At 43.8% G+C, this 21523-nt stretch overlaps 1 protein-coding gene across 11 annotated transcripts in view; it reads left to right on the top strand.

Moving 5' to 3' along the window:
* The window catches only part of WNK2 (WNK lysine deficient protein kinase 2), a 1473871-nt gene that overhangs the window by 1364073 nt on the left and 88275 nt on the right, over positions 1–21523 (top strand). For 8 of the 11 annotated variants that reach the window (XM_069643592.1, XM_069643590.1, XM_069643588.1 and 5 more), the window contains one exon: positions 20409–20671. The exons of the other annotated variants lie outside the window; for them this stretch is intronic. In XM_069643592.1, coding sequence (XP_069499693.1) covers positions 20409–20671 — 263 coding nt within the window. The remainder of the gene's footprint in view (positions 1–20408; positions 20672–21523) is intronic. 11 annotated transcript variants of the gene reach the window in all.

Raw genomic sequence — 21523 nt, 5'->3', positions numbered from 1 at the left:
GCTAGCAAGTGCCGGAAGGCTGGCCTCCTGACTGACCAAGAAGCGAAGGTCGGGAGATAGACTGAGACGGTAAAACGAATGTCTTGCCTAGTCGCGTGACCCCACACTGAAGCCGTGGTGGGCCTGGAGCCCGTTGACAGCAACCAAGAACAGAACACAGTGGAGGAGTCGGATCCCAATCTCCACATTAAGTGCATTAGCTGCCGAGTAGCGGAAGGGAAAGGACCGCTCCCAAAGAGGTAATGCTGTTGAGTGGGGCAACCAGTGAAAAGAGATGCTAGGGTGGCCACAATGGTTACGGGAACCCGGAAAACCCAAACAGGCAGACACCCTACAATGCCCTAACAAAGCTAGCTTGTCAGATGGCCAGAGGAATTTGGGGAGTCCTGGAAACGCGGAACAAAGTGAACAGAACTGGAAGGAGAGAGAACCTGGAGGTTTCCATTCATTCAGGTTTCCATTCAAGCACCTAGTGAGAAATGGTGGAGTTGTGATAAGAAAACATTGTTTTACCTGAGAAAAGGAAACTGTATGGAGAATATGTAAAGACTCAAAAACTTGGCATACAGAACCTGCTGAGGACTGTACAGCGAGAAATTGATTAATTTTTAGTAAAGCAATCCAGAACCCGATGCACTTTAAAAAACTTTCTTGGACAAGGGATCCAATTTTAAGGCCAGGCCTCATTCTTTTGTTATTTTTTTCATAAGTGGTAGGGCCAGTTAGCTATTAAGATTTGGACTAAACACTATTTTCTTTGGACTTTGACGAGCACCCTCTAGTTGTGTTAGGTAGGGAACTTCCCTCATAGAGGTAGTGCTAGGTAGTTTTTCTTATCCTTGAACATGTCGGTACTTGGGCTGACTCCTTCTTTTGGTTCATCACAGTAATAATGTGTTGAAATTATTTGGAATTTGCTGTGATTGCATGGATGGATTCTACGGAGTTGACTGATGAATTTGGTGAAGAATTAGCAGATTTTCTTCGATTCCATGAACATATTGACACTATTGTTTTTGCTGAGTGTGTGCAATTGTGCAGCTTTTATATGATTGCCTGGAGGGCTGGATGCTATTGTGTGTACTGATGAATGAGGGGGCTGGGGGGAGGGCAGTGTGTGGTTTTGATGTGATTATGTGAGTGGGTGGATGCTATTTTATGCTGTGCAGACAGATTGCTGGCTGAAATTGTGTAGAGGGACTAATGTTGGCAGCGAGAGACATATGGGTGCAATCGGATAGATGAACAGAAGGATGGGATTTATTGCATGGGATTAAACATCTCTTAATGAAAACAGGCAGACCAGTGCAGGTTTTCTGTGACTTTGTATTCTGTGCCACATAAAAATGTGGTCTCGTATATAAAGGTGCTGATTATCTTAAATAATTCATAAGTCAACGAATAGCTGACATCTGGACTCCGCCTGTGGCTGCAACAGGGTGCTACTTTCCTAGGTCTTTTAAACTAATCTGAATCGACAGAAATCATTTGTGAGTCACTACGAACAACTAGCGAGCAGTTTGTGAAATCACCACCTGAGGATGGAAGAGCTGTGGTCTAAATACTCTACTTTAGAAACCGGCTACTGGTGATCCGCCCCCACCTTCCTCCTTCACCACACTGTGCGATTCCTGCACTTGAGTTCCTACATTTAACACTGGAGATACTTTGAAAGAGACTGACAATCGGCATCTAGCACTATATACATATGTATTCATTTACATCTGGTTGTGTTCCATGCCAGGTATACCAGGTGTTGAGAGTATACACGACTTGCAGAGCATCGGTGCATGAGTTTAAGGTGATGAACAAAATGCTTGTCTCCATCACAGTTAAACAAAAAAAATATATAAGATTAGTTGAAATGAAATCCATTTGTTTTCAGTAACATAAACTGAAACAATGGTTGTAATTAAATATACAATTAGAGTCACTGCCTGCAACTATGCAAAGAAGTGAACATTTCAGCCTCTTCATGCTCAAATGTGTTTGCGGGCATTACAATTGTTGATGTGGTCGTGATTGAGGAAGCATTTTACGGAATTTCAAGCACACTATGAAATAAGTAAAATAGACATTTTGATTGCGTGTCTGTAAATTCTAAACTAGTGCCCTGAACCTTTGGCTGGCCAGATGTTTTGCACTACAGTTCCCATCCGGCATTGCCTGCATAAGCAATGGTGAGGCATCATGGAATTCATAGTTCAAAGCATCTGGGAGACTTCCGGCTGCAGACACTTGTTGCATAATAACTCAATGACCCTATATCTACCCGAAACCGCTTCCTTGATGAAATCAGAGAATTCAGTAGTAGTTAACATTTCCATATCGGGGTATGATTCGGTCACTACAATATTGGATGTCCATTGCTAGAAGAGGCACGCAATGCATACAAACTAGTAAAGTATGTTATATTGTATTGCTATGGCGCTTGCTGTCTTGTGTTATTACCCAAGCACTGTAGGTTCAATGGCCCTTGGGCAGACCGTGGTCTGAGGAGAAATGAAGCAGTGGAGCAACACATTGCATGGCGGTAGAGAGAATCATTTACACAATGGCTAGCTGTGAGAGTGCAGTAATGATAGATCGACACAGGTGGCATTTTCGTTTCTACAGACTTTTAAAGGAAAAATAGGGCTGGGGAAAGGACTTGCTAGCCCTAACGATGAGGGGTTTCCCTGCCGCAGCACAAATCTTAAATGAGTTAGTTAGGTTGTCAAATGTCCACTGTTGTCAAAACCATAACTCTCACCCTCACACTAACAACTAAGTATAAGGTGCAAAGGGGTTGTCTTCTCAGCAGGTTTTTCTTTTCAATGTCTTCCTTCTCTTCTCATGGTGTTCACAAGTTTCCAAGAGGAAATGTCTACTTTCCCTTGGTTCCTCCTCCACTTCATTAAGATGATAAGAGAATATCTCCATTCTCTCAACTTCGCCACAATGTTCAGAATCCCAGGGGATGTCTCCCTTCTCCAGGTTTCTCTTCCTTTTACACAGCCAACCCGGTTTGCTCTTCTCCCTGGTACTGAGATTGAGAAAAGGTGTTGCAACTGTTCTTCTATGGGTGTGAGTCCCAGACTTACCTGGTTTTAACAGTTCTCCTTCTAGGTAGACTTGATGTACTCTCCTGCCAAGTACTACCCTCTGCAACAACTGTCCTCCTTTATGTGGGTGCCCAAGACTCGCCTGGTTTTAATAGTTCTTGTAAGTAGGCTTGGTGTACTCTCCTGTCAAGTACTAACTATTGCACAGCTCACCTGGTTCACCTTGCTCCCAGGTCCTGTGACTATGAAGATATGCAACTGATGCATTTCTGTTATCAGTGTGAGTCCCAGACTTGCCTGTCTTCGGTATTTCTCTTTCCGGGTAGGCTTGGTTTACTCTCCTGCCAAGTATTACCATATATGAAAAAACATGTTAAAGTTTCTTCAATATTACTTTGTGTCTCAGACCGTAGGTTCAGGGTATTTCTTCCCCTTTTCTGTTTGCCACCACTTCTTTTTTTAATTTTTCTTTCTGTTTGTTTTGATCATGTTATACCTTTACAAAAAGCACATATAAAATAATTTATCATCTTACAATTAAAATGTATGACGCAACACATTTCAAGCCCTCTAGAAAAAAAGAAAGAGGGAAATGTAGCTTTGGAGCTTAATTGTGGGTCCTCTAATACTTGTTCTGTTTTTGCCCATCAAGTCCTACTCAAGATTTCCTGTTTTTTCAAGATCCAAGTTTCTAAATCGAAAGAAGGGAAGAAGATGAAACCGGCCAGTTTCTTTCCTTACCCCTCCCCCCCCACTTTCTCATACCTCTCTTTACGATTGCTGCCCTCATTTTCATTAGTCTCGATGGAAAGCAGACCAATCTTTGTTAGGACTTGTCCTACTGCAATTGTTAAAGCAGTATTGTACCCTGAAATTAAGAGATTCCAGAAATGTTCTGAACACAAACATTCAACTCCGTTTACAAACCTTGAAAAATAAATGATTCTAATTTCCCACGTTCCTGCGCAGTCTCGAAGCAGATGTTGCAGATTTTGTTTTCTTGTATCTGCGCACATTTTACAGAGAGTGATAGCTTTGTGTTTTTGGTCTCTAATGCTTAGGATTTCACCTGTGTGAATTAGGTTTAATCGTGTTCTAAAGAATATATTTCTGGAATCGCGATCAGGATGTCTTTGTAAGTACTTTGGCAATTCTCCCAGCTTTTTTTTCTACAGTCAAAAAGCCATTCTTTGGTTTTGCGAGCCGCATTTCTGTCCCTGTTTTGATCCAGTCCATTATTTCTGTTTCTTTCTTTGCCTTCAGAGGGTTTTCTTTAAGGGTTTCCATTGTTGAATCGGCTTCAGCCAAGGAGCCCAGATATGTTTTTTCCAAATGTCGAAAAATCTTAGATTTGTCCAAATGGAGATGCATTTTTATGTCCTCATAAAGTGAGGTTTTTTGGTGATTATTATCAGCCGGTATAGTGAGAGCAATCTCCATCCCACTTGCTGCTTTAATGATTTTAAGCCGAGTTCAAACCTTAAACAGACATAGGGAGACAGTTTGGCAATCCCAAGAATCTTTTCCAGTAGTGCTGGCCTTCTATTTTTTGCCAATCAATGTCCCACAATGTCGGTTGTGCCTCCAACCCATAAAGAAGCACCAGTATTATTTTTGCGGCATAAAACTTTACTAGTGGAAGAATTGAAAATGTACAGAGGTCATAGGAGATTTCTTTCATTTGTGACACCGCTTTCTCAACCTACAGTCTCATTTCTATTTCCACTTTGATAACTGAGGGTGTTGAGAATACCGTATAGCCCAGATAAACTAGCTCTTCTGTTCTCCCAATTGGCTCTCCTTCGAAGAACCATTTTCCATAGTTAATATGCTTTTCCGGATGTTTCATCACTAAGATTTTACATTTCTTGGGATTTATTTGGAGTCCATTCATTTTGGTATATGCACTTAGGCCATTCAGTAGATGTTGTAGTCCTATTGCTGTCATAGGCAAGCCAAAACATTTTGGTGGAGTTTAATTTTGGGCTCACCATTGTCCATGATTGCAGAAAGGCCCCCAGGTCTGAGAGATATAGATTAAAGAAGAATGGCGCTCCCAGACATCCTTGTCTCACTCCTTGTTCAACACTAATTGAGTTGGTAAGATGACCAGCCTCATCCAATCTTACCATCAACGAAGTGTCCTTATGTAGCTCAATCAGTATTGACAACAGATTTCTTGGTAGTCCCACCTCCCTCAGTTTGGCCCAAAGTTTCTCTCTTATTTCAAGATCGAAGGCCTTTGAAAACTCTATCCAGGCTCCATATTTCGGGCCCTCCCCTTGTTCTTTGGAGTATTCTGCTAGCAGGTTCAACGTTAAACCATTTAGTGATGTAGACATGGCTGTTACGCTCACCTGGCTCCCACAGAGGCGTCGATCTGAACTGGACAGCTGCGGTCTCCACCAATGTGACCCGTAGGGCCGAGATGACGGACTGGACTGGCCCACCTAGCTTTGTTTGCTTGGCCCATAGGAATATCATTCTGCAAATGGAGAAATGGAATTAACCACCCATGGAGTCTCAAGTACCTTTGATGTCCCCTCCTATAGTCTCACCTGATGGTTTGAAAAGATGAGCTCTCCATCCTGCATTGAGCGCAGGGACGCGTTGAAAACCAGTTGCTTCACGGGCTCGAAGCAATCGGTGAGTTCCAGAACAATAATAACTCCGAAAAATATGTAGTTCGTAAGGGTTCACATGTCTGACTTTCACTCTTGTCCGATTCCTTGCAGTTTGCAGCTTGACCCCAGCGAAGAGTTCCTCGTGGTAGCTGACGAAGTTCAGGTAAGGATTTGGCTTATCCTACACAGTTCAATAAAATAAGGCCAGAATGTAAGCTGCCTGTTCCCTTATTCAGGTGTGGCGAGAAAATATGAAGTTCGAGGAATTATGCCTCCGGCGGTAAAATTAGGTAAGTCAATTGCGGTGAGAAGAGTTCCCCTTATTTGTCCCGTTGTCTCACCTTGTCGTCCTTTTGTTCCACTTAGGGGCCGGGGTGAGGCGAGGATGCAATGGAGACTGCGCCGAACCGTGAAGAGGAATAGTACACCCGGCGGTAATCAGGTAAGTCTATGGGGGTAGTTACTATTGCCTCTGTTTATTTCCTTGGCTCACCTTTGCTGTTCTTGTGTTCCCCTTAGGTGCCAGAATGCGGCGGAATGTGTAGAAGGATGCGGTGGATCGTGAGGATGCTGCGAGGGCCGGTGACTTCAGCGCAGCGCTGCAGCAGGCGAGGCGGTGCGCGTAAATGCTTCTTTCTTCCAGTTCGAAGGTGCGGTGGATCCGGAATCAAGGTAAGGATCGGGGGGTTGCTCTTATTCTAACCTTTCTCCTTCTGTTCCTCCCTTTTTCTAGGAGCTGCAGACTCGAGGCGGGCGTGGCAGAAGACTGGATGCAGGATGCAGACACGGTGAGCGTTACGCTGCTGGATGCAGAATAACGCGAAGCGTGTGCTGCTCTTCGGGCGTGGTTTAAACGGCCTTCCAAAGTAGTCCCAGGTGAGTATTCTTCCCCAGCCCCACCCGAGTAAAAAAATAGTCCCTAGGTAAAATAGTCCCTTCCAAGCCTCATTTGGCTTGGAGCTCTGCAGCATGGTCTACACCAGGTAAGCTTGCAGCATGGTCTGCATCAGGTAGGTTATACTCTATGAGCCTGGCGCCTATGGCGCCAGGACTGACTCTCCATATGAGCCTGGCGCCATAGGTGCCAGGACCGCACCCAAACAGCCCCTAACAGGGGCTTTTGGGCTTACTCAAAACAACTTGATGCCTGCTTCCGGGGTTGCTGGACCTGGTCTGGTTCCCCGGGGATAGGCATCATGACAATGCCACGTCTAAATCCTGTTTGGCATTTGGACAGGACTTTTGATGTTTTAGCCCAATCCTCTAATTCTAAAAAAAAGGATTTGCATGAATATTTTGCTTTCAATGTCAAGGAGGGCGATTGGTCTATAATTCTCTGGTTGAGATCTATTGCCCCCCCTTGAAGAATGGTATAACAACTGCTTGTTTCCAAGACGCTGGAAATCTTTTTGACGCTCTTCTCTCATTAAAGAGGTTATAGAGGAGGTTTGCCCTGGTAGGTGAGTCCATTTGGAACCGCTGCCTTTGATAATGAGGCACTCAATACGAGTTCATCTATTAAATTTGTGTCATATTTAAGTTCCCATTGTGCGGTTTCCTGCTCCCCACCTTTAAAATCTGATGTATTTTTGAAGTTCTTTGTTAGATATTCCGTCCAGCTCTTTTCATTTACCAAATTACATTGAATATTATATGCACCTGTTTTCTTCCCCACTTTGTTTATAATTGACCAGAAGTTCTGTGTGCTATTTTCACAGAGGGCTGAAAGCATCTGTTCATTATCTTGTTGGATTCTCAATGCTTTTCTTGCTCTTGACCATTGCTTATAATCTCTTGAGTTTTTGCAGTTCTCTCCGTTGTTCTGTTTGGTTTATGGTGTTTTTCTTCACTTGTCTGCATTCTCGCCGTAGGATCTTTTTCCGTTCCCACGTTTCTTCGTCAAATGAGTGCTGATGATGGGTTATTCTTTGGTGCTCCTGGATTTGGTGGATGGACAGACCAAATAAAGGACTTGTAGCATTCAGGCCTGCAATTTTCCTTTTGTTCTTTCAGGGAGCTGTGGTTCAGTTTGTCATTTAGCTTTTTCCCCCCCTCTCTTGTACTTAACCAGTGATACTTTGCCTTTATTCACAAGTAAGTCGTGGGCGTACTTCTTCTGATCTTTTTTTTTTGATGTTTTGAAGGCTAGCTTTTATGCGAGCGTGATCATATCGGGAGAATGGAGTGATCTCCAATGCTATTTCCTTCACATGTAGCTCTTCTGAAACAAAAAAGTAGTCCAGCGTGGAGTAGGAATTGCCTCGCTGCCATGTTGGTCTTGACGGATTATCTCCCTGAACCGAGCCATTTAGCATGTAAAGTCCCCAAGAGTTTAAGTAGTTTACCCATTGCGTTCCTGCCTTTGATCTTTTGGCCCATATTAAGTTATTCTTGGGGTCCTGTGTTGCTAGGCATTGCGCATTCAGGTCACCTCCAAAGATCACACTGGCCTCTCCATGATATAATGCAATCTTTTCCAGTAAAGAGGTTAGCAACGTATGAAAATTTTGAAGGCTAATGCGAGCTTGGTTCCAGTACGCGTGTATTATTATGAGGTATAAATAGCCCTCTGATGTTTGCACCCTTATTTTACATGCCAGAATACCATCCCGTTCTCTATTTATAAGCGTGACCTCTTTACTCAGGGAGTTATTAACACCAAGCAGTAGCCCTCCAGATGGTCGGCCTTTTAATTTTTGAGTTATTGGCACAGTAAATATAGTAAAGCCCTCAATTTCTATTGGATGCGTGTGCCAGGTCTCTTGAAGTAAAATAACATCAGAGTTGGAAAAGAGAGCTTTCTTTCTGCTACTTGTTGTAAAAGAATTTGGCCCATGGGTATTCCATTTTGTGATGTTTAATACACCTTGCCTAAAGGTTCTGTTGGCCCAGTCCCAGTCTTTGAAGTACCTGCGTGAGAATCTCTGGACGTGCCGTTAGCGTATTAGCTTTTGAGTCTCCATTTATCTCCCGAGTACTCGCTCATACCTTCTGGTTTGGAAGGTCCGTCACTCCTAAATTTTGCTCTTCAGTAACAGAAATCCCTCTTTCTTTTTCTTGCATTGTTTCCATTGGGGGTGTTTCCAAGATTTGCAGATTAACTTTTTCTAGTTCTTTTTTATTACTTCTTATCGCCTTCTATGCTTTTAATGAAGCAAACCCCACCTCTGCCAATTTTGTTTTGCTTCTGCTTGGGAATTTTACATATTCCATGTCTCCCGATCCAAAAAGAAAAGGTTCGGGACTTTATTGAAGTAATCCAAAATGGCCCCCCTACAGAGTGAAGTATGCTGTGGATTTGTGTTTAACGCTCTAAGCCACAGTTTTGGTATGGTGTATTCTTGCTCCAGAGAACCTGGGTTTGAACAATTTTATCCTTTCCCCTTTTGATTATCTTCTATTTCCTTCATCTTCCCTTGACCATTTTTTACTTTGATCACCATAGGGGTAATTATATTTCCATGAGAGACTCTTTTTAGGAAGATCGGTGCTATTTTTATAAGTGGTTCTGTTGTAACAGTTTGTATTTCCTTTGCCCAAGAATATTGGGGCCCATGGAGGTCCCTTTATTGAAGGGCAGCTTTTAATGCCATGGCTCTCCCTCTTTCCTTCTATTTTCTCTGGGGGATTTGTGGATCTCTTGGCCCCTGTGTCTGTGCCCTGTGGGATTTCTATGGGATATGTCTCCGGTGGCCCACATTAGCTTTCTTTTTATTTATGTGACTCGTATTCTTTTTTTTATTTCTTAAATCTGAGACCTCTTCTCCCCCTTTGTTTTTTTCCTTTGCATCTGTCAAAGACTTTCCACTTTTTCCCATAGATTTTTCCAGTCTTCTGTTCGCTGTACCCAGAGTTTTGTAACCATTCTCGTTCTCTATTGTTTCTTCCTGAATTATAATCATCTTCTCCCTACTTTTTATGTGCTCATCACTCGTCAAATTTGGCCCTTTTATTTTTCCCGATGGACCTTTTTTTGATGTTTTCAAAGTGTAACTGGAAATGCCGTTGTACTTATTCTCTGCCTCTTTTCTTTGCTTTCATTCTTCCCTTGGATATTTGTTTGCCAGCTTCTACCCAGTCAGAAGATTTTTTATTCTTATTTTCTGATGAAACCCCTTGTTTTATTATGGGGTTTATTATGGGGTACTCAGTTGCTCCATCCTTTTCATCTCCTATGACATGCACAAGTCTTCTAAATTCTTCCAAAATGGATTCCGAGAGGGGGGTATCGTCAAAGCAGCCAGATCCTTGATCTATATTTTTTGCACCTGTTAGGTCCCTATTCTTCATTATTTTGTCATCCTTCAATAAGGATATTTCTAACAATAAGCAATTTTTCTTGTCTTCATCCTCTTTGTTTTTTGCAAGAGTTCTTTCGATGGCTGATAAGTCTAGACCTTGTTTTGCAAGCCCCACCCTCTGCTCTTTCAGTGAAGGTATAATTATTGTATTGATTGTTGAAGTCAGCCCCACTATAGCTGGTTCTATACAGGCTGTTTCTCTGGTCACCTCCAAAAGAGTTCCAGCTTGTAATTGTACTTCAGATTTCAGTTGGTCAAAGACTGTTACCAAAGAGTTTGGTACAAAGTTCAAGGCTGTTAAAGTAGCTGTACTTGATTGCTTCAAGGTCTCTACTTCTACTGAATTCCTGCGGTCTTGCTCTGCTTCCATAGATGAATCAATTGCTTCTTTACCAGTGTTTTCTTCCCGCAAGACTATCCCCTCTTCATCTCCTTCCTTCAATGAGTCAGTTGTTACCTCATTTCCAATTGGGTTCATTTCTTGCGTAATGACCGAAAGGGAAACTGCTTTTCTAGATGAAGACTCCATATCTTCATTGTCTGTAGTGATTTAATTCCTGGAGTGTGTGTCATTCTCGCTTTGGCTTTGTGTTTTTTCTCCCAAACTGTTTCTTCATTTTCCTTTGGATTTCATTAGTCGTAGTAGTATATGCCAACCCACGCTTCCATGAATGTGCAATATCAGATGGGGTACTACTAGTTGCCAAGCACCCTGTATGTCCCGCATACACCTGTACTGTTATTGTGTTGGCTATTGCCAGACTTGAAATGGGAGCACTATGTGGTGCTGTTTCTTGGATTCCTAGTTCCTCTGTGTAGGAGCCGTCCCATTCAGGGCATCTATGATCATCTTGTAGAACTTTACTGCGCAGTTTCATGTTTAGATCTTCTCGAATGATAACAGTACCAAGCTGCAACTGCAGCAGTCTCTATCCCCAAAAACGAGACGAGTTGCATAACAGTTACAATATTACACACAGAGTCTTGTGTGTTATCTGCTGAACTCTCTGGTAGGTCTATGTTTTTTGGGTCGTCTCTTTCAGGTGTGGAATCCTCGGGTCAAAGGACGCAAAATAAAATTGCAGCCCGCAGTCCCCAAGGAAAAATTGGCCCAAAATCAGAATTAAATAGGGTTTTTCTTGATGATCAAGTCAATACAAAAAGCAGATTATATTTAATATGTTTTGTCTGCTTAGAGTGTATTGTTGAGTAGGTGGGTAATAGCTTATTTGTTTGTCCAATTCTTCCCTGCGGAGGATGAGCTACTCCGGACTACAACTGGGCGTAGTAACCCCTGTTGCCAGCGGCCAGCGGTAAGGCAGCAAATGGCTGAGCAACCAAACAGCAAAAAAACAGATATTTCACCCTTTAAACAGCCGGCCCTCAATCAATCTTTTGCCGATCCCCCTCAGCTCCAAATATTAGCTCTGAAGAGCTCTAGATAGCCGATGAAAACTGAAGTAGCTTAGAGGAGTTTGGCAGCCAACTACTTAATAGACCAGTGTGCAAAATATTGTGTATTAGGCCAAATGAAGTTTCTAAAAAAACGTTTCTGTCCGGTTTTCTATCCGGTAAACACTTCAAGTCCCACCCACACTCCGCAAAAGCGGCTGTAGGCATCTTAGTAGTGTTATCAGCGTTACCAGCTGGAGAAAAATAGAAAGCAGCAAAACGGTGTTTACCTTCACACTGCAGATGGCCTTCTGAGCCCTCTGAGCGCTACACTAAGACACAGTGTGCACCACGCCACGGACCTACGGATCCGCAATGCCGCCGAATTTCCCAAATGTTCCACCAGCGGTTCCACCAGCGCTACCGCTCGGCTTTCGCTCTCCTCTAGGCTCCTCTGGGCGCTAGATGCTGCAGTAGCCGGAGAGCTGGAAAAGCCATGCCGTGCAACCTCAGAGATCCTCCGAGATCTTTGTCAGGTTAGAGAAAGGGACCTCACCTTGTCTCGCCTCACATGATACGCGAACGCTCAAATAGTGAAGAATCCAGCCGCACTGAACTCCGCCGCCTCCGATTCTCTACCTGCCACCACTTCTTCTGATTATCAGGGTCGCAGAACCTGATTTTGGGGTATTTCTTCCCCCTTTCTGTTTGTCGCCACTTTTTTGAGCTCCCAGCGTCTTCCTGTCCCTTCGCGTACCTGTTGCTTGGTTCATGAGTACCGTCAGCCGTGGGACTCGGAGCGCCCATCGCCTGCTTCTGCCAGCCTGCCATATATTCCTGCCTCTCAGGACTGGCTCCGGAGCACTCTGCTTCTTCCTAGGTATCCCAGGTTTCTTCCTGTGTCCGATGACACAGCCTTTCCTCGTGGCTGCCCCATGGAAGACTGGTCTGCTCACTGCGGTTCTGCGAGGTGCTCCTCTGCACTTCACATCTTCTTCATCACAGTACTAGAGGATTTTAGAACTCTGGAGAGGGTAAGAGGTTGAAGGAGATGGGACTTGGGTATAAATATAGAGCATCGATCCTAGGTTGTCATCCTTCATCCCATGAGGGTTTTCCCTCCTCGTTTGATCCTTCTGTGATACACCACCCACAGGAGGATTATTGGACTGTGGCCTCACCGCCCTGGCCACATGAGAAGGGTACTCCCCCATGGGAGAAGGGATGACATCCAAGGATTTGTCACATAGCACAGATGACTAGTGCAGTGGCCTAGAATAAGCTGAGGTGGTATGCGATTAGGATGTCCATGACTGTGAACAGCTGGACTAAACATGTTGTGCGACTCAGCCCTATTCTATGGGGTGCAGCGCTATGTGAAAAGGAGCTACCACCAATTGCTGGATAACATTGTGATGCAACTGTCTACAGTTGTCGGCTATGCTATTAATTACATGCAGAAAAACCTGCGTACTGAAGGGAAATGTGATTGCATGCAAATAAATCATTTCATTACTTAATGCAACCATTGTCAAGTAACTAAAATATACTTGACAAATGATAAAAGCTTTACTGTAATTACAGAATTCTGTATCTATACAATGTTAGGGGCCAGGGCGCTTGCTGAGCCGGACCCTGTATGGAATCAAGCTACAGGTTGCGAGCTATCACACCCGAGTGGTGGGTCAATCCCTGTAGACATTCCCAATCCCCAGGCATTAGTTGACGACCTTTCCTCAGTGATTGCATATGACTCGGGTGAGAACCCATATGCAGGTCTGGGAAAATTAGATATTTGTCGACTCGCATCTGTCTAGAGGGCAACACCTCATGGCGTTATGAAGATCATAGATGGGTAGGATTATGCCTTCCTAAATTGGAGTTTCTGTTCGGTCATCAATCTTGCAGCGCGTGTCTGCCCTGAATGTGATGAGCCGTTAGACCCAAGAGTTGGGTCACTTGAGTTTGTAAATTGCAGGGATTGTGGATTGGCAGAGCAGTGCAGAAAATCCAGATTATAGAGGAGAGGGCATTTTAATGGGGTAGTGTGCCAGTAGAAATTAACTAGTGCTGCCCACAGTCCTGTCTTTAGAAGGGAATTGTGTGAAGATGAAACAAAGGCAATTGTCTGGGAGGACATATCTGCAGTTGAAGCTATTGCTTGCACCGGCCGAGTAGCCGTAGGAGTGGCATGTCGTCTCCGGGCTTCTGTATTGAAGGGAGAAAGCCACTGCAACCTGCCATGTGGTTCTACATGTTCTGTCTATTACTCGGGTTACACGAGGGCTATATAGGATCCTATAAGAGTGTGGTTAGAAATCTAAGATCAGGGATGGGCCAATCTTGATCTCGGGTCGAGGAACCCTTTGGAATGGTAAAAGTAAGAATGTATTTTTTCATAGCATGGCTGGGGTCCTGACGGAGACGCCAAACTCCTAGAGATTCAGAGTTCAGTGACAAGTCGTGCAAGGCTTTAGCATCAGGAGCGCTCTGGGAGAAGCTGGAATAACTGTTTTTATGAGAGCCTATTTTCTTTCAAATGCCATCTTCTGGCTCTTACCACAGTGTTTTGTGAATCAGATTGAATGAATGAAGTTGGTTGTAGATAGGGAAAGGGAGTGGGTTGGTGTAGAATCAGAGAAATAGCGATGGGTTAGGTAGGTTGTGTGAATTGTATGCAGGGTTGTTTGTCAAGCTGGTGTGTGGGGATCAGATTAGATCTGTGGGAAGGTGGGGAAGAGCCAGGATTTTAGTGCTTTCCTGAAGAGGTGGCGGTCCTCTATGCACCAGATGTTTTGGAGAGAGTGACCAATAAGAGTTTTTGTATAGTTGGTAATTTATAACATGCTTAATACCCAGAGGTTACTAAGCATGGACCCGGGGATTGAACTTGTGTTGCTCCACGTCGTCGTTCCTTCAAGGTGAGCATGTTGCCCTTGAGCAATGCTCCAAATATAAGAGTTAATTTGGACACTAGAATTATGAGTAGGAATGCTGAGCCAGATCTGAGGTTTTTGTTGGACCTTTATCGAGACAACTTTTGCTGCAGGTATTCAGGTCTTTTTATTATAGAAGGTCTGATGAGTGTTACACATCACTTTGAAGGTAGCTTGATAGCTGATTAGAAGCCAATGGAGAATTTGGTGGTCAGGAGAGATATGCTTTCTTGGACCTAAGACTAGCAGTGGTCTTCCAGCAGTGGAATCTTTGCAGTTTTGTCAGATGTGAAGCTGCAGCTCCGAGTAATAGTGCTTTGGCGTAGTCAAGGCATACCAGTATGATAGCAATAATTCCGGTGATTCTTGATGGAAATGTTAGGAACCGGAAAAAGTCCTTGTGGGTGTGTGGAGAAAGCAACTTTTTACAACTGAGTTGGTGTGATGTCAGGCAGGAGTCCACCAGGCATCTGAGACTATTCACTGTGTTGTAGGCAGAAGGTGGTGGGCCCAGAGAAAGGGGCCAGGGGATGGGTTAAGGGAGGAGAGCAGTTTCTCCACACAGCATGATCTCAGTTTTTCCTGGGTTGCGTTTAAAAATAAAATTATTTGTATAGAGCTGAAGCCCATGGGTGTCAAAGCGTAGAATGTGATTGTCTATTATCCAGCGTTCAATCTCGGTGACCCCGGTTTGGAGGTCTGGAGAGATGGAGGAAGGATTGTTTGAAATTTTGAAGATGAGTTTGGTGTCGCTGGCATAGATGTAGAATGATGGACCGTACGATCGAAGGACAGCGGACAGAGGTCTCAGGTAGTGGTTAAAGAGAAGAGGGGAGAGGGATACAACTTGGGGTATCCGGTGGAGGACTGGGCAAGAAGAGGAGGAGGAGAGCAGAGGTAGGTGTACAATGTATTATCCGGCAGAGAGGAAGGCGATAATCCAGTTATGATATGATAAGGCATTTGTAATGCACCTACACAAGTTCAGGACTGGATTCCTAATGCCCAGGTTGTGTAGTGTTTTGGTGAGAATGGAATGTTCTTTGGTATCAAAGGCTGCCAAGAGGTTCAGAAGAATGAGGGCAGAACATGAGTCTGTATCTGTCTTTTAAGATCATCCCAAATGGAGACAAGGTAGGATTATGTTCCCTGTAATGGTCTGAGGCTTGATTGAGCACAGTTAAGGACCTTGTTGGATTAGTAAAAAAGGCATAATTGTGAGTATGCTGCTCATTCAGATAGTTTGGCTGTATGGAAGTTATTGGAGATGGGTCTGTAATTAGTCACGTCAAGGTGGCCAAGTGAATGTTTTTTTTAAGGAGAGACCTGATGTAGGTGGTTTTAAATTCTACAGGCAAGATGCCAGAACTAGAATTGTTGATGGTGGATAGTGCAAGATTACCCACACGTGAGTGCTTCCCTATTTATACTTGCTTGCAGGCTCGTACTGGCTTGTATGGCAACAGGGAAATGACTATGGGCGAGACCAACCTGATATTGTGAGCCAGCCTGATCCGTTATTTCTCTGTGCGGCTGGTAGTTTTGACCATTGTTACTGGTCAAATGTCCTTTAAAATGCACGATTTACAAAACAGTTTACCAAAAACTCCCCTTTTATACAATCTGTCATTAAAGAAAGAAATTGCCATTTGCAATCTTGGGCCACTTATCCATAGGCACCGCAGTGTGGTGTTTAAAAGCCAGCCCCAGGATCAAATGATCTGAAAGGCCATGTTAGACCCAAAATGTGCAGAAATAACTTTTTGTCATGGGAAGGCACACTGGCAGCCTGAAAAGCCAGCATCAAAAAGTTCAACACTGCTTACGTGCCTAGGAATATGTGAAAAACGAAAACAGGCAGCAGAAGGGAATTGGAAAGGCACATTGTGAGCTGATGGACAAAAAGGCATCATTGCATTTTCAGCCAAATCAAAAATGCTGTTTTCAGAAAAAGAGAAATACAGCTACTAAGTGGGTCTTGCATGCAATAGCAAAGCTAAAAAAAAGTCCTACTTTTCATTCAAAGTGGTTGATGCCTGAAGTGATAATTTGTAAATACAGAAATTGCTATCATGGAAAGGAGTGGTGCATGTGCGGCATAAAAACAATGAACAGATGGGAAAATGAACAGTGGGGGCAAGATGCAATTATATGAAAAATAAACCAAATTCACCCCCGTAGTGACCATAAAGGAATTTTATTGGGGCCTGTTGTCTGAGATAAGCAACAGGATGACCATTAGCCCTGAGAGAAGAAGGGCTGATGGGTTAATTGCAGGCCCAAGTGGACAATGGAGCAACAGAGACTGGAGCAGATGCTCCGTGGAGAAATGGAACTTAACTGTGACATCAAAGTCAGTTTGTGCATATATTTATGAAGATTCCCATTAGTTTAAATGGACAATCATAGTTCATTTCCTCAGGAATCATAAGTTGTACCATAATGGCTCAGGTATCATTAGAAAGCTGCTGTACAGGCCTATTTTCTGAAGAAACCCTTATCAATATTTGACTTTGGGGACAGAGTTACAATCTAAAATGTGTTCTTAACTCCCCAGAAAATGGCACAAAGCAGAGATTCGGGGATGTGATAATAAGATATCTGGGTAAAAAATGTCACGTTCCTAACTATTACAATTATTTTATGAACCGTGAAAAAACACTGTTTTAACTTGCAACCTCATGGAAACATGGGAATCGTTTCATCTAGTGTGGCATGATTAGGGGAATCTAAATATGTATAAATTAAGTTTATTTGTAAAATGCACATTTTTGCCATCTTGCGACTTTTTAGATGAAAAATTGAAAAGTGTAAAATGAAAACTCCAGTTGGAGGATTCATCCCTCCCATCATTTCAACTACATATCCGTGAAAGCCTATCCACAGAGAAAGGGTTGTCCTTAGGGCTGGAGAGGACCATATGGATTCAATTAAAATGTGGGGCTAATGAGCTAGCACCTCCTAATTTACATTTGTCAGGAGGTGTGGTTCTGAGGTTAAAAAGTCGATACACAAGCCAAAGAGGGGAAGAGCTGCCTAAAGTCACCTGGATGAATATGGAAAGAGGGTTGCAAAACTTAACCTTGCCTGGAAGGTGGCTTACACTACCTAGGGTGGAATTGCTAATGAGAGTGCTAAAGAAAATCAGGGAAACAATGCAGGGATTCTTTGCAAGGAGAGCCAAATGTAGGGATGAATGCTGGTGGCTATATATGATTGAGTTGCCTGACCAGATCCCTGTTTTACCCAAGAGAGGGTACAGGGGTGGTGAAGTCTTCCCTGAGCGCTAGCCACAGAGACTTTCTATGTAAGTAATGTGTCTAACTGTAAACCAAGTGTGGGGATTTGTTTGATTTAATACCTTCCTCTGAATTAATGGGCGGTGGGGGGGTATGGAAGTAGACCCTTGGAATTGTAATTCATTTCCCTGTAGTTAAATAACACAGGGTGATTAATTGTTCACCATTCCTCAGACCTAGCCTTAAAGCAAGGGGTGATAAATGTACACTGAATGTCAGGGTTTTTTGTGCTGGGGTATAGAGGTGACTTGCTAAACAAAATAAAGTGTGCTCCCTAATTGAAATGTACCCTCTACAGAGATTGAGAAAATGACTACTGGAAGAAAATATTCTATATTGCATAGGTGTGAAGGAATAAGTGTTCTATCAATCCAAAGAATTATCAAAAGTCTGTTGTGCTTTCAAAACTGCTAGCATTTTCATGTGCGCAGGGAAATTAAATATACAAAGTGCTGTATTTGTGAAATTGCTTTTGAAAATAGAAAAAGGTTGCCATAGGTTTAAATCTAAACCTTATCAAGGAATGCTAATGCTCATTATCGTGTAATGTTCTGAGGTACTGTCTAATGTTCACATTAAGGGATTTGTGTGTAATAGAAGGTTTGAACTTTTTATTTGACCTATGTTCTATTTCCATGGGACCCAAGAGTGCAAACACACATGGTGTGGAATTTCTTTTTTTTATGTTGAGTTCCAAAAAGTAATCTTTATTTTGTGCCACAAAGAAATTGGCGTGTGTGCAAATATTAATTGAACCTATTTATGATATATATTCTTTCTGTACACTGGCCTGGTTCTTGGCTTGTCATTGCTCTGGTTCTTAGCTTGACATTGCTCGAGGGGGGAGAAATGAATTGGTTCTCGATGAGCCTTAGACAGGGCTCGATAGAATATCAAGGTCTATTTTTGTGGCGCTGTTGATGGGGGGGGGGTACTCGCCACATTACCAGTGATCCATAGATATATCTCACACAACAGAAAACTTTATGGCCAAGTATGACCCTGCTTTCTTAGGATTGAAGCATTAAACAACAATGCTGTTTGCCTTTTTTGCCTCTGCATGTGGTGGTGGGCATTTGCTCCTGTATTTGGTACTTTTATATTTATGTAATTACACTGTAATTATTAGTGGAAATTTGTTGATTCGAAATTTTGACAAGTCACATAAACAGTCCTTCAAACTGGCATATTCTATGAGCACGGAAAAGGCTGTATATGAGGACTTGGGAAGAGCTTGTCGCCATTGGCCACTGAGCCAAAGTGCACATTAATAAAGCCCTCTATCAGGTTTCGAAATGTCTTTTCCGTCTTGGCATCGCTTCACTCCAAAAATATTAAATGTACTTCTATTGTGGGTTTCACAAACATTTGCATATTAGCCAACAATCCAAGAAATCCTCTATGGAGTATGAACAACATCTAAAATGACTTGTTCTAGAGGCTGTAACCCACTCTGGAGGATCGCAGTCACATTTGAGCCCTCTGTGCCATCCCACAGGAGCATATCCAAATACAGATCTGCTGGATTCCTTCTATAAACACAGTCCAGGCAAATCTCATCTCAGCAAGCATACCAGCAGCAATCTTATACGCACTTTTCCGTCTCACTGGGCATGTTCTCTTTGGCTGTAACCCACTCGGGATTAACAAGAAGGCATTTTCACTCTGTGCCGTTCCTTATTCTTCACTGCTCCCTCTTCTCGTGCTGCTGTGCTGCTTCTAGGTGTCTCAGTAGAAAACCTCAGCAGGCAGGCTCGTATACTGTGTCCTGCCGTGATTGTGATTTTGCTCTTGGGTGTCTCACTGATATTCTGTTTCAAGGTTTCCTATGGGGGATTTTCCCCTGGAGCGATTTCACTCCACTATTGACCTTGCTGCTTGCTCCCGCATGTTCCATGCCACCCTTCTCTTTCTCCAGTGATATGTAGGACCCAGTGCTGGACACTGGCGCTGCTAGGAACACCAGTTCACTAACATCATCAAATTCTATACTCCATTATACAATACCCACAGCAACTAAGCGGTATGGAATTTGAACAAGATATCAAACATCAGCTACGACATGAAATACTCCCCATTAGCCTCAAATCCCATTACCAGCACTTGACACTTGTTGTCTGCACCTACCCTTGCACTTGCCACCTGCTGGCCGTACTTTACTTATTGCTATGTATTTATCCAATATACTGTACTGTTCCTCCTCCCCCGCCCTTTCCCACTTGCCCCTCCCATGTACTTGCGTGATCTGAATGACACCTGGCCTAGTAGGATCGTTGTCTGTCTTTCCCCTAGCCCCCTCAGCCCCTCCCTTGCTTCGTCACGCCTTTAAACACTTGTGTTTAGGCGCGTTACAAATGCCATATCATATATCAAGTGTTCACAACACACACCACGCAGAAACCTACCACGCATACTTCTGAAGAGCACGCCCAGACCACGCCCAACCCCCTCTTTCCGATGCCACAAGAGATCGTGCAAATGGCAGTGGAGCCTGGTATAAAATCCAGCAGCAGGATATGTCTGCATGTGCTGTCCACTTACTATAACAATTACCAATAGTTTCCTTTTGGATATTTGTAATTGAAATCTTTCAAATGGTAAGTCATTCATTGGGAACTATCTCAGCATTCATTCGAACACGCATGTGTTTCTTGGCACCTCGGTTTACACATGAAGCAATGACCGCATTGTATTAGCACGGCTCTGTACGCGTGTGTGTGAGTGAACGAGCACGAGAAAAAGCTTTACGCGAAGTTGAAACAAAGAATGTAAAACCCTGCTGTGACCGACTCCCACCTGTCTGTCACCTTAGGATCATCTACAAATAGCCTCGCGACCGGACCTGAGCCTCCGCCCCCGCAGCAGCCGCTGCTGACGGCGCTGCAGGCGCAGACCAACAACAGTAACAACAAGAAGGGCATGTTCACAGACGACCTGCACAAGCTGGTCGATGAGTGGGCGAGTAAAACCATCGGCGCGGCACAAATGAAGCCTTCTCTGAACCAGCTGAAGCAGAACCAGCAGCGGCAGGACATGGAGCCGAAGCCCGCAGCGGTGCTGGTCGAGCCAAGTGGGGTAAGTGGCAGTGCTCGCTCGACACATGAGCGGGGCATCTATGATTTATGTATATTTGCAATATCTGCGATGGACAGACTGTTCGGCTGTTAGAGAGTTGAAAAATGATCATTGTTTCTGTTGATGAACTACTAGAATATAATATTAGTTAATATTTGTCTTCATTCCAGCGTTCTGGGTCAGGCTAGGGCAGTAAGCCCACCAGCCCAAACCTAGGAATGCCTGAAGAAGCAAGGGCTACAGTGAGGACACAGGGCAGATACAGGCCCAGACCAGCCCAGAACGCGGGGCTTAACACTAGATTAGCACCTGGGCCACATGTGCGCGTGGGTGGCAAGATTCATATTCGGGCAGGCTATGTACAGCATATGCAAAAGGTGCAGCTTCACTTACGTACAGGTTTAATGCACACAATTAACAGGTAAGGCACAGTCAAAATAAGTGCGGACATCCACAGACCGTTGTCTTTCAGAATGTAGCACTGGAGGTTTTACAGACGGACACACGCACGCACTCTCTCTTCCTCTCTCTCTCAGGACAAGAACCATCAGTTTCTGGAGTGTAAAGTTCCAGGTTACAGGGCAGCATGCAGTCCTTGCACAGCCGCATGTGCTCACATTATCACAATGCAGACGGAATCTACCAAGACTAGCAAGACCAAGTGGCAGAGGAGCATGCATTCACATTGGTTGAAGGGTTCTAAGGCATTGCTTTAGGGAGGTGGGCGGAGGGGACTATAGCCCCAAGTCTTTTGATTTTAGACCCGGATAGAAGCTTTGGGGTTGCAACCAAGGCCAGCTAGCGAGCCTCTGGTCCCAACATTAGCACAGCCCCGGATCTTTTCCAGACCTA

Source organism: Ambystoma mexicanum, chromosome 2p, assembly GCF_040938575.1.
Source record: "Ambystoma mexicanum isolate Mex_15411 chromosome 2p, UKY_AmexF1_1, whole genome shotgun sequence".
In the NCBI taxonomy this organism is placed as follows: Eukaryota; Metazoa; Chordata; class Amphibia; order Caudata; family Ambystomatidae; genus Ambystoma; species Ambystoma mexicanum.
Note: the sequence above shows the minus strand (reverse complement) of the source record. Positions and strands in the feature narration are given on the sequence as shown.